The sequence below is a fragment of the Bufo bufo genome, chromosome 1 (genome assembly GCF_905171765.1).
Source record: "Bufo bufo chromosome 1, aBufBuf1.1, whole genome shotgun sequence".
Lineage (NCBI taxonomy): Eukaryota > Metazoa > Chordata > Amphibia > Anura > Bufonidae > Bufo > Bufo bufo.
The window spans coordinates 618,475,881-618,488,699 of record NC_053389.1 but is presented as its reverse complement, the minus strand read 5'-3'; the positions used below and the strand labels follow the sequence as shown (position 1 = coordinate 618,488,699).

Genomic DNA, 12,819 nt, shown 5'->3' with positions numbered 1-12,819 from the left:
AGCAGTCTGCAGTAAGGGTACAGAGGGGAGGTAACCAGTTGGGGGTGTGTGCTGATTGGCAGCACGTATTGGATAGAGTGAGTCTGTGCAGGTACACACCCCCAACTTGTTACCTCCCCTCTGTACCCTTACTGAAGGCTAATAGCAATTCATTCATAACGTCTAGTAGAAATAACAGTGGAATGGCACAACATAAAGACATAAGAATAGATGCTCCAGAATAGTGAATACATGGGAAATGCATGAAGCTATTAAAGGAAGTCTTTCACCTAAAATCACCATTATAGAACACTAACATCAGGATCTCCATTACATTCCCCATGCTACCTTGCATATTGCTGTCCATCACCGATTTTCTCAGAAAAACATTTTTATTCAATGTGTTAATTAGCTTCATTAGGTGCCCAGGGGCGGCGTTAATGCGGCCGTTGCCCAGGCCCCTCGGTGCTTTTCATACAAAACCCCTCCCCTTTAACCCCTATGGCCCGCCCTAGGTTCTTCTAATTACATCCTCCTCTTAATGAGAAATCCAGCCTCAGCGCCGTTCAACAGATTCGCCGCGCCTGTGCACTTCATTCCCCATTATGGGCAGAGGCACAAGGCCGGCTATCTGGATGTACGGGCCGGCACATGTGCATTAAACGCTCTTGTGCCTCTGCCCATAATGGGGAATGAAGTGCGCAGGCGCGGCGAATCTGTTGAGCGGCGCTGACGCTGGATTTCTCATTAAGAGGAGGCTGTAATCAGAAGAACCTAGGGCGGGCCAGATGGGTGAAAGGGGATGGGTTTCGTATGAAAAGCACCAAGGTGCCTGGGCACCGGCCGCATGAACGCCGCCCCTGGGCATCTTCAGAAGCTAATTAACATTTTAAATGTGTTTTTCTGAGAAAATCGGCGATGGACAGCAATATGGAAGGTAGCATTCTAATATGGGGAATGTAATGGAGATCCTGATGTTAGTGTTCTATAATCGCGATTTTAGATGAGACTCCCTTGAAAACAGGAATGTCAGGAGTGGTGACAGGTCCTCTAAGTAAGCAGTGTTCAGGTAGACGGACACTGCAAAGGTCTCAACTTGCACAAGCTCCGTGGCCTCTTCCAACCGTTAATTAGCTAAAGTCCTGAGAGTTGGACTCCCACCTGAAGGAGTTCAATAGATTGCACCCAAAAGACTCTTACAACATCTGCATTCACTAGTCATGTATTTTGCTTTCGGCTGGAGATAATGTGGCCTTCTGTTATTTAACTGATTAGAATAACTTTATTTGTATTTTCAGGCAATTACGACACAAGAATCTGGTTCAGTTACTGGGAGTAATTGTTGAAGACAAGAGCAGCCTGTTTATTGTTACAGAGTTCATGGCAAAGGTACTGTAAATTTGAAGCTCTCAGAATGTGGCTTGAGTCACCTGTGGCCGGTGCATTACATGTGCACTGCATTGTTCTCATTGGTGTTTGTATTTCTTTGTTTTCTAGGGTAGCTTAGTAGACTATCTAAGATCTCGAGGAAGAACGGTGCTGTTAGGTGAATGTTTACTAAAGTTTTCTTTGTAAGTGACCCTAAACAATTCCTCATTTGCTGTTGACAAATATTTGCTTTTGTTGTAGTTTTATAAAGGTTCTTGTAATGAAATCAATTTGCTTTGCAAACTGGACTAATGGTACATGATACAAAAATGGATGAACCCCCTGATTAGGATCAGTGGACTAATTTATGTATATGGGGTGTCTCTACTACAGCAAATGTCAAGAAAGAAGGATTGGGCATGTTGAGTTTCAGTATGTGCGATCCTTTGTTCTAATGGGATAAGCCACAGGGCAGTGACTTACTTCCCTCTCCACATTCAGAACACATGTGTAGGGCCCCTTTCACATGGGCGAGATTTCCGCGCGGGTGCAATACGTGAGGTGAATGCATTGCACCTGCACTGAATCCTGACCCATTCATTTCTATGGGGCTGTGCACATGAGCGGTGATTTTCACGCATCACTTTTGCGTTGCGTGAAAATCGCAGCATGCTCCTCTTTGTGCGTTTTTCACGTAACGCAGGCCCTATAGAAATGAATGGGGTTGCGTGAAAATCGCAAGCATCCGCAAGCAAGTGCGGATGCGGTGCGATTTTCACGTACGGTTGCTATGTGATGATCGGGATGGGGACCCGATCATTATTATTTTCCCTTATAACAATCTACACTACCTTGAACCCAAACCTGAACTTCTGTGAAGAAGTTCGGGTCTGGGTACTACATTGCACACGCGCGATAAAAACTGAACAACGGAACTCAATCGCAGTCAAAACTGACTGCAATTGGGTACCTACTGGTGTGGGTTTTCCGCAATGCACCGGGACGCATCCGGACCTAATCCGGACACGCTCGTCTGCAAGGGGCCTAAGGGTTATATGAGCGCTTGACTGACAGCTGTTAAAAGGCTATAGTGACTTTTTGTTGTCAGAGCTCTTTGTTGCCAGATGTACAAAACAAGTGTGTACTGTACAGTCTGAAAAGCTAGCCAACACATTATATGAATTGTGGCAAAGCCCAGGGGCGTAGCTAAAGGCTCACGGGCCCTGGTGCGAGAGTTCATCTTGGGCCCCCCTTCCCTTATTGCTTTGTGGCCAGGGGCAGGGAAGCACGTTGGGGTTTTGCAAAGGCAGATGTCAGGGCGAAGTAGTGGGCATGTTCAGTTCATCACGTTCATGCTCAAACAAGAAAGAAACTTGTATTCCTTATGGCAATCACATGCAGGATGCGTAAAGTCCATGCTTTGTCATGCTCACTATAATTGTTCTACTCTTTCTCAGAGATGTGTCTGAAGGTATGGAGTATCTAGAAGCCAATAACTTTGTGCACAGAGATTTAGCTGCACGTAACGTATTAGTTTCAGAAGACAATATTGCCAAAGTCAGTGATTTTGGACTCACAAAAGAAGCATCTGCAATACAGGACACCAGCAAACTGCCTGTGAAATGGACAGCACCAGAAGCTCTGCGAGAGAAGGCAAGTGGAGTTTAGACACTGGCTGCAATTTGTTAAATATGTGAAAAACATAACATTCTTCAAACTAAATGTTTCACTTTCTGTACTACATATCGTTTTTCTACTACTTTTTTAATAAGGCATAGTTAGGGGCATAATAGGGTGTGCAAAAGTAGCAGTTGCCTTTGTGGGCCCCAAAAAAAACCTCTGGTGCATAACAAGACACCAGGTTAAAGTATACTTGTACTTTAAACAAACTTCCGATGTGTCATAGTGACATACTATACCAAAAGTTTTAGTCAGGCTCCGAGTGCTGAGACCCGCGTCACCTGCTAAAAGGAGGAGTAAAATGTGCTTGCACAGATCATGCTCTTTCCTCACTGCTGAAGGCTCAATAGAAAGTCTGAGTCTGTCTCCTGCAGCAAGGAGAGACATTGCTCTGTGTGAGCACTTCTTTCTCCTTGGACTCTCACCGGTCAAAACCTTTGATACCTCACTATGCCATAGCAAAAGTTTGTTTAAAGGAGTTAGGCAGTACCATGATACTGATGACATACCCTCAGGATTGGTCATCAATCATTAGTAACTAACAGAGATACGCATGGAATAGTGATAAATGAGCAGAGTTGCCATCAAGTCACATCAGCAGGGACTCGGCAGAGATTGTTAGGTCACATTTAGGAAGGCAGTGGCTGGGGAAGGGAGATAAGAGGCAGGCTGAGAAGCCTGTCTCTGCATGATCCTCATAGTTGTCTTTAGCTTTCAGTAGAGCTCTGAAGACGACCTTAGCAATGTTTAGTTAAAAGCATTACTAAAGAGAATCTTTACACACTTTTTTTGTAAAAAGAAACAGCTTCCCCTATTGAAATATATATATTTTTTAAATGACCTTAAATGTTACTGAACTTTGGAGAAAATACTTTTGAAATGTCATAGCGACATTTCAAAGGTTTTGATTATTGGGGTCTGAGTGCTGAAACTCCCACCGATTTGCTAAAATGATGAGAGAGAAGCACTCAAAGAGCACACTCTCTCCTTGCTGCAGGAGACGGGCTTAATGGAAAGCCTTCTGGATTGTCTCCTGCAGTGAGGAGAGACTTTTTGTGGAACGGAACAGCTGGCCCCTGATAGAACAGTACTATCCTTGTCCGTTATGCAGACAATAATAGGACACGTTCTATCTTTGGACGGAACGGAAAAACGGAAGGCATACGGAGAACGCAAAAAAACGGAAAGTTAACTGAAAAAAAGGTTCATGTGCATGAGGCCTGACTGTTGAAAGAGGATTTAAACTTTAGTACAAGTACACTTTAAAAATGACACATGGTAGGGGGGCACTTGTTAAATATTTTTCATTGGCGCCCAGTTGCTGCAAGTTACACTTTTGGACATAATTATTTGCCTTTAAATGGAATCGATCACCAGTTTTATGGTATCCTAACTAAGGGCAACATAAACAAGTGACAGATCCCCTCAGCAAAATGCTGGGTCACTTTCTTTAACTGACCCAACCATTTTCCTAAAATCTTAAGGAAATGGCTCCAGCACATGCCGAAAAGAGTCCCCATATTCCTGGTTGTTTTTCCACCCACCTGCTGCTGATTCATATGGAAAAAAACTGTCAATCAGAATCCAGGTGGGTGGGGAGAGCCGTGAGCTCATGAATATGTGGACTCATTGGCATGTGCTGGAGATTTTAGAACCTAGCAGCAGAAAACTGGTGACAGATTCCCTTTAAAGGGATTTTGGCAAGTAGTAAAGATAACACTGGGAACCCCCCACCCCTTTCCCACACACACACAAATTCCAAGAACAGGGGTCCCATGATTCCATCCTGACGGAGCTGCAGGTAAAGCATGCTTCTTGCCGCTCCTTTAATTCTCTATGGGACTACTAGAGATAGCCAAGTATAGCGTTCATCTGTTTCCAGCAGTCCTACAGAGAATGAATAGAGAGGCAGGGCGCATGATCTGTCAGGACGGGGACATGGAATCCCTGCTCCTAGGATCGGTGGGAGTCCCAGCAGTTGGACCTCCAGTGATCATTTTCGCATACGTAATGCATACACAGTAATTTATATAAAAATATATTAATTAAAAACCTAGAATGAAATAAATTTACAAACCCTAAATTAGCTTGTCATTTGGTGCAAGGATGCCTGGAACCTCACTGAGAAATATCTTGCCATTCTTTAGTTTGAATAAAATAGTGGGAAAAATGTTAATTTTCATGCCTTTTATAGTTCTCACAAATGACAATGTATATAATATTTTACAGCTTTTTTCAACAAAGTCTGATGTATGGAGTTTTGGGATTTTGCTATGGGAAATCTACTCGTTTGGGCGAGTGCCTTATCCGCGCATTGTAAGTATATAGACTCTTAGTCAGTAGAATCATTGCTGCCAGACAATCCGAATTGATGCTCCTGTAGCATGGAATATAAATGAAATATCATTTTGAGATGTTGCATGTCTAAGTTTTACATTTTAGTAGCAGCAACTATTATTTGCACAAATAATTACAGCCAAAGGTGAATGAATATCTTTTGTGCCAGAGTTTACAATAATGTTTTGCATTGGTAAAAACTTTCAGTTTAACACAGTAGAGCCTGTATAATTAACCCCTTCATGACTGCCATATAGCTATATACGTGCTATTTGCACATACCCCGTGCAGCTAGCACGTGTATAAACGTCATGGCAGCTCTTTAATATAAGCGCTGCAAAACGCTTGGATTAAAGCTTCTGCCCCTGCACTGCTGCTTTCACCGACAGCGTACAGTCCAGTAATGCCGGCAAGGGACCAATCAGAGTGGTCCCTTGTCGGCGATCGCGCTGATTGGTTAGTCTGTGCAGACTAACCAATCTGAGCGCGGCAGTGTTAAAATGCCGGTTTCAGGCTCTGATCTGCACTCTGCAGATCAGAGCCTGAAATCAGGCATTAGCTAATCTGTGCCCCCAATCTGTGGCCCCTGATGTTTCCTCTTCCGCGATCTGTGCCCCCATCTGTGTGTCCTAATATCTCCTTCCTCCACCTTTTGTGCCCTGTGCTCAATCTGTGCGCAGTACTGTTAATGTTGCCGGCCGTGCTCTGCACGCGCCGGCCAGTCTTTAACTGTGTCCCTAACTGCGCCGGTCTGTGCCCCCTGCCCCCATATGAGCCCCCTGCCGCCACCTCCCCCACCCTCTGTTGCGGTCCTCGTAAATGTGAGCCGCCGCCATCAGCAGCAAGTGTCAGCTGTATGCTGACACTCTGCTATAACCCCTTAGATGCCGCAGCAGCGGCATCCATGGGGTTAATAGAGGGAGGGGGCTCCCTCTCTCAACCATCGGGCTTGCAAATGTGTCCTGTGTTGCCATCTACCAGGAAACCTGATAGTACTATACTTTGCAATGCAAGAGCATTGCAAAGTATAATACAGCCATCAGCCCCACTGGATCTTCAAGATCCAAGTTGGACTTAAAAAAAAATTTAAAAAAAAAGTAAAAAACAAATAAAAATTTTAATGAAAAAGAAAATAAATAGCCTTTTTTACATATCCACTCATTTATAAGAGATTAAAAAATAAAGAAACTACACATATTAGGTATCACCACGTCCGTAACGACCAGCTCTATAAATATATCACATGATCCACTCCGTCCGATAAACACCATCAAAAAATAAAAACTGAGTCAAAAAAAGCAATTTTTGTCACCTTACATCATCAAAAGTTCATCATCAAGCAATCAAAAAGGCGTATACCCCCCAAAATAGTACTAATCAAAGCGTCACCTCACCCCGCAAAAAATGAGACCCTACCTAAGACAATCAGTCAAAAAATAAAAAAACTATGGCTCTCAGACTATGCAGACAATAAAACATCATTTTTTGTTGTTTAAAAAATGCTATTATTGTGTAAAACTTAAATAAATAAGAAAAAGTATACATATTAGGTATTACCACGTCCGTAATGATCTGCTCTATAAAACTGTCACATGACCTAACCCCTCAGGTGAACGCTGTAAAAATAAATAAATAAAAACTGTTCCAAAACAACCAGTTTTTTGGTCACCTTGCCTAATAAAGTGTAATAATGAATGATCAAAAAAATCATGTGACGATCGGCAGAAAAAAAATTAAATATGACGTTCAGAAAATGGAGACACAAAAACATAATTCTTTTTCAAAAATGCTTTATTATGTAAAACTGAAACAAGCAAACATAGAAAGTAGACATATTTGATATCATTGCGTCCGTAACAACAACCTGCTCTATAAAAATAGCACATGATCTACCCTGTCAGATGAATCTTGTAATAAAAATAAAAAAGGTGAAAACAGCCATTTTTTTGGTTACCTTGCCTCACAAAAAACGTAATATAGAGCAATTAAAAATCATATGTACCCCAAAATAGTACCAATAAAACTGGCACCTTATCCCCTAGTTTCCAAAATGGGGTCACTTTTTGGGAGTTTCTACTGTAAGGGTGCATCAGGGGGGGTTCAAATGGGACATGGCATCTTAAAACCAGTTCAGCAAAATCTGCCTTCCAAAAACCGTATGGCGTTCCTTTTCTTCTGCTCCCTGCCGTGTGCCCTTACATCAGTTTACGACCACATGTGGGGTGTTTCTGTAAACCGCAGAATCGGGGGAATAAATATTTAGTTTTGTTTGGCTGCTAACCCTCGATGTGTTAAAGAAAAAAATGGATAAAAATGGAAAATCTGCCAAAAAAGTGAAATTTTAAAATTTCATCTCCATTTTCCATTAACTCTTGAACACCTAAAGGGTTAACAAAGTTTCTAAAATCAGTTTTGAGTAACTTGGGGGGTGTACTTTCTGCAATGGGGTCATTTATGGGGGGTTTCCACTTTGTAAGCCCCACAAAGTGACTTCAGACCTGAACTGGTCCTTTAAAAAGTGGGTTTTGAAAATTTTCTTAAAAATTTTAAGAATTGCTTCTAAAATTCTAAGCCTTCTAACTTCCTAAAAAATTTATTGCCAACCTAAAGTAGACATATGGGGAATGTTAATTAATAAATATTTTATGAGGTATCACTTTGTTTTAAAAGCACAGAAATTGAAATTTTGAAAATTGCTAATTTTTCTAAATTTTGGGTAAATTTGGGATTTTTTCATAAAGGTGAACTATATTGACTCAAATTTATGACTATCATAAAGTACAATGTGTCATGAGAAAACAATCTCAGAATGGTTTAGATCAGGTATTCTCAACCTGCGGCCCTACAACTCCCACGATGCCCTGCTGTAGGCTGTTTGGGCATGCTGGGAGTTGTAGTTTTGCAACAGCTGGAGGGCCGCAGGTTAAGCATGCCTGGTTTGGATAAATAAAAGCATTCCAAAGTTAATAGCGCATAAAGTGACACATGTCAGATTTGCAAAATTAGACGTGGTCACGAAGGTGAAAAATGGCTTGGTCTTGAAAGGGTTAAGCACATTCGGCAGTGGATGGATTTGTGTCATGCCAGACTAGAGGTAGCTAATGTTACAGTGCTTGCCCTATCTAAACATGGCATATGATGGTCATATAATTTTATATTATTTTATTCAGTACTGAGCCCGTGAGTCCTGTTTCTTTGTTTTATGGGAATTTTAATTGTTTGCTATCTAGGCCCTAAAAGATGTTGTCCCTCGGGTGGAGAGAGGATACAAGATGGATGCACCAGATGGTTGCCCCGCCGTTGTGTACGAGTTGATGAAACAGTGTTGGCATCTAGACCCCAACCAACGACCATCTTTCAGGAATCTACGGGAACAGCTAGAGCATATCAAAGCCAAGGAGCTGTACTAGTGAAGGCAAAGAGGCCACATGTCAACACAGACCCAGAGACAGTGACTCGGCCATATCAGAATTGTTGGTATGGGCACAAATAGGACTTCTGGGCTCTCCAAACTCCCCTGCCTTGCACTACCTACCACTCTTTTGCCCAAAAACAGGCTGAAGAGCCCCACTGGTCTGTGGAACGATTCTGAAGTTCTCAAAAAAAAAAAAAAAGGTTTTGTTGTCACATTTTACATCTCCTGCCACGAGTGGAAGTTTTCTGATACGTAAGCGTCCCTCAAAGACTTGGTTTTATGCTCTTGAACAGAAGATTATATGGCCAGTCTACAGGAGAGCTAGAGACCAACACTGAAAATCCGTTTTGAATTCTAGTTCTGCTTTGTCTCTGTCATTTTTTTTTGATAGATGTTACACTTACTGAAAAATCATCACAGTGACCAGGGGAATCATTGCTACATACAATCAGCAATGGGTACTTTTGAAGTCCTTTTAAAATATAATGCAAATAATGATGCATGCTTCAGACCAGGAACAACATTTCTGATTCTTCTCTGCCTTATTTACTGGGTTAAATATAAACTGACATACTGAGCTAAAAAAGAGACCTATGCTGGAAAGCAAAACTCTGGTGGTTTACCATTCAAGATGGCTTTTTAACTCCTGTTCTTGCAAACCTTTCAATGGAACGTGTCATAAACCAAGTGGAATATACCTCCCTTTACGCATTCTGTATTATAATCCTCCAGGACCTGACTATTTTCTCCAAACCCAATGTGATCAACCTATAGACTATACATAGGAGCGCAGACATCTCATTAGGGAGTACATACGGTATTACCATTATCATTTCATGGAGGGCGGTGCAAGCAATATAAGAGCAGTCATAACCTGCTACAGTTTTAGGGTTTGTGTAACCTAATCACTGCCAGTGCAGGTGGCATCACATTTTTTTGCACCTTACGCAGAGAAGTGACTGCTGGGATGTTCGTTGGTCCTTGTCTGACCGTTATATTTTATTGGTTGTGGTACAGTTATCAAATTTTGCAACAAAAAAAAATTATTGGCAGGCTCCAATAATTACGGTATTTCTTTGGGGTCATAATTTCAGTGCACATCATCATGATGGATTCCCTTCATTCATTTTGGCCTATACATATTAATGTTAGTAGCAGATTTATAAAACGGTCTAAAATGAGATTTTGTTGCCTGCAGGAACCAATCACGACACAGCTTTTATTTCATACATTACCCTTGAAAAATAAAAAGCTGCTCTATGATTGGTTGCTTTGGGCTTCATAGACAGTTTTCATAATTCTTCTCCAATCGTTCGGATCATTGTGATGATCTGAATAATAAAACCTTTTTTTAAATAATCCACAACTGTAAGATCCGTAGCCAGGTGCCAATGGGATTTACAATGACAATGGTAATACGGCATGATACGCAATATTTTATCTTCTAAAATAGCCCAGCTCAGCTTGTCTCCATGTCCGTCTGTTGCAGAGAAGAGATTCCAAAGAAACGCGCATGAATCTTGACCTTCTGAAGGCTTGACCGCTCAGTCCTGTTCACTTTAGCCAGTATCTAGATTCAGTAAAGTTAGCAGTTTATACTTTTGTGATCCATACAGTAATTTTGAATTTTCAAGCTTGCTCAGGGAAAGGGTAGATGAAATCCAAAATCTGCAGCTGGTTTAGAAGATGTTGGTAGCATAGCAGAGACAACTCAGTCCATTTTCCCCTCCCGGTGTCCTTATGTTTCTCACATTTTTATAAAAAAAATATTAAAAAGGATTTATAAAAAGGTAACTGTTGTGCTGACTATGAGCCTTATAGAAGTATTAATGGCCTAGAAAATGTTCTGCCTTCTTTAAAAGAAAATATGATACTGTAAGTCAAGATTTAATAAAAAAAACACATTTGCATGCCTTTTTTTGAAAACTGCCTTGTACTTTGAAATGGCCAGGCACCCCTATGAGTTAGCACAACAGTAGAGAACATGGGGTATGCTTGTACCTGCAGTATATGCCCCCGTAGGCTCTGTTCACACTAGCATCATGACCCCTCTCCATAAGGCCTCATGCACACGACCGTGCCGTTTTTTTGCGGTACCCAAACCGCGTATCCGCAAAAAAAAACGAAGCCGCCCGTGTACCTTCCGCAATTTGCGGAACGGAACAGGCGGCCGTCAATAAAAATGCCTATTCTTGTCCGCAAAGCGCAGACAAGAATAGGACATGTTATATTTTTTTAGCGGGGCCGCGGAACCGAGCAACGGATGCGGACAGCACACGGAGTGCTGTCCGCATCTTTTGCGGACCCATTGAAGTGAATGGGTCCACATCCGAGCCGCCAAAACGGCGGCTCGGATGCGGACCCAAACAACGGCCGTGTGCATGAGGCCTAACAGAGCTATGTCAGCTAAGGTGGGTCTTCTTTTGAATAGATCCAAACACTTCTTGACCCCATTTGGGCTAGAGCTACGCTGCGACTTGTTGTAGTGCGACGGATTTATTTTTAACCTATTGAACTGCAGCTGCGTCCAAATGAATGCACTCCTTTAAATGCAATCTTGTGGACTGCAGCTCTCACTCAATAGTTAACATCAATCAGTCATGATACAAAAAGTTGCCCAAGCCTTACTTGTAAAGGGTTCCGTCACGTTCACATTGGTGCGCAGGTATTTTTGATGCAAAAATAAAACTGCAGCTCTGCTATAGTTGCCTTCAAAAATACTGAACAATAATAATACGATTGTGTGAACAGAGACTAACACTTAAAATGTTTTTTTTTTATTTTTTAAGATTATCAATGTATTTTAAATGAAAGTACACTGGTTATTTGAATAAATGATATTGTGTACTCCACAAGGGAGGGGGGAATGCTCCCAATGGAAAAGCCCTAAACGTCCGTCTGATTGTGTGCTTGTATTTTGTTTATAATTTGCCATATTTCTTTGAAAGGGGGGGTGTAGGAGGGTCCATTTTGTCATGTATATTTTTTACTTTTTATTTTTTGTTACATCACAAAAATCTGCCTTTATGGTTAAAGATGTGTTTTACTGAAGTACGAATCTTATTTTTATTCTATACAAAAATGGTTTGGGGAGGATGGGTGGGAAAAAAAGATACAATCACTCTGGAAAGGTGAAGTCGCTTGGATTTAATATTGTGGAAATTGTGTGCATGCTCATGTCTTGTGTCTTCATTTCCAAAGGCCTTTCCTTTCTTCATTCCTGTCCAGTGCTTTAAACACATGTATATGCTGCATTTGGTGGGATTAAAATATAATAAACCATTCCATATGGAAAATGCCTGTTTGCTTTGTCATTATACAGACTTGTTTTATTCGTCGGTCATTGTGATTGTAACATTGTGTATGTAAGGTGACATACACAAACCTGCATCCATTTAGAGCTAGTACAGTTGGATACTGTTCATGTCTGTGTATATGAATAGGGACCTGGAAAAGTGAAGATAACAGAGAATTGAATGTACAGAGGGACGCTTATCAAGACTGGCGTATCCATATGCAAGTCTTGACCTCCCTGCACTGGCGTGAGATGCGCCTAATCTATTAAGAGACACGTGCCACCTAATGAATTAGCTACATCTCTGCCATGTCAGGGACTGGCGTAGATGTCTGCAATAACTTCCACCACTTTCTGGCGAAAGTTAAGTTAAAGTTCTAGTAAATCTGACGGGTAGAGTGAAGCCCATCCTTTTTATCGACACTTTTGTGCTGCAAAGCTTAAAAAGTCACAAATGATGGTGTATATATGATGTGCACCATTTTTTTTTACCCCACAATAGTGGCATAATGCCCTTAGTAAATGTCCCTCATACATTTCTTTTGGAAACTGTGGAGCGGATTTACTAATAATGTCTTTGTATCATTTAAGAATACGAATTGTAGTCTTATTAATAGGCAAGTTTACAAATCAGGCACACAGCCTTTATAAATTTGCCTGCATTGTAAATCCCACACCAGATTTATGCCAGAATTCTGTCCTTGCAACAAAAATCTGTCTGTGCACCAAAACTTTGTCCAGGTAT

The 12,819-nt window shown here is 41.4% G+C and overlaps 1 protein-coding gene across 1 annotated transcript in view; it reads left to right on the top strand.

Moving 5' to 3' along the window:
• Positions 1–10,944, top strand: part of CSK (C-terminal Src kinase) — a 112,481-nt gene extending 101,537 nt beyond the window's left edge. The window contains exons 9-13 of the mRNA XM_040413748.1: positions 1,278–1,368; positions 1,477–1,550; positions 2,805–3,000; positions 5,257–5,343; positions 8,595–10,944. Coding sequence (XP_040269682.1) covers positions 1,278–1,368; positions 1,477–1,550; positions 2,805–3,000; positions 5,257–5,343; positions 8,595–8,774 — 628 coding nt within the window. The 3' untranslated portion in view covers positions 8,775–10,944. The remainder of the gene's footprint in view (positions 1–1,277; positions 1,369–1,476; positions 1,551–2,804; positions 3,001–5,256; positions 5,344–8,594) is intronic.
• Positions 10,945–12,819: the final 1,875 nt, after the last annotated feature.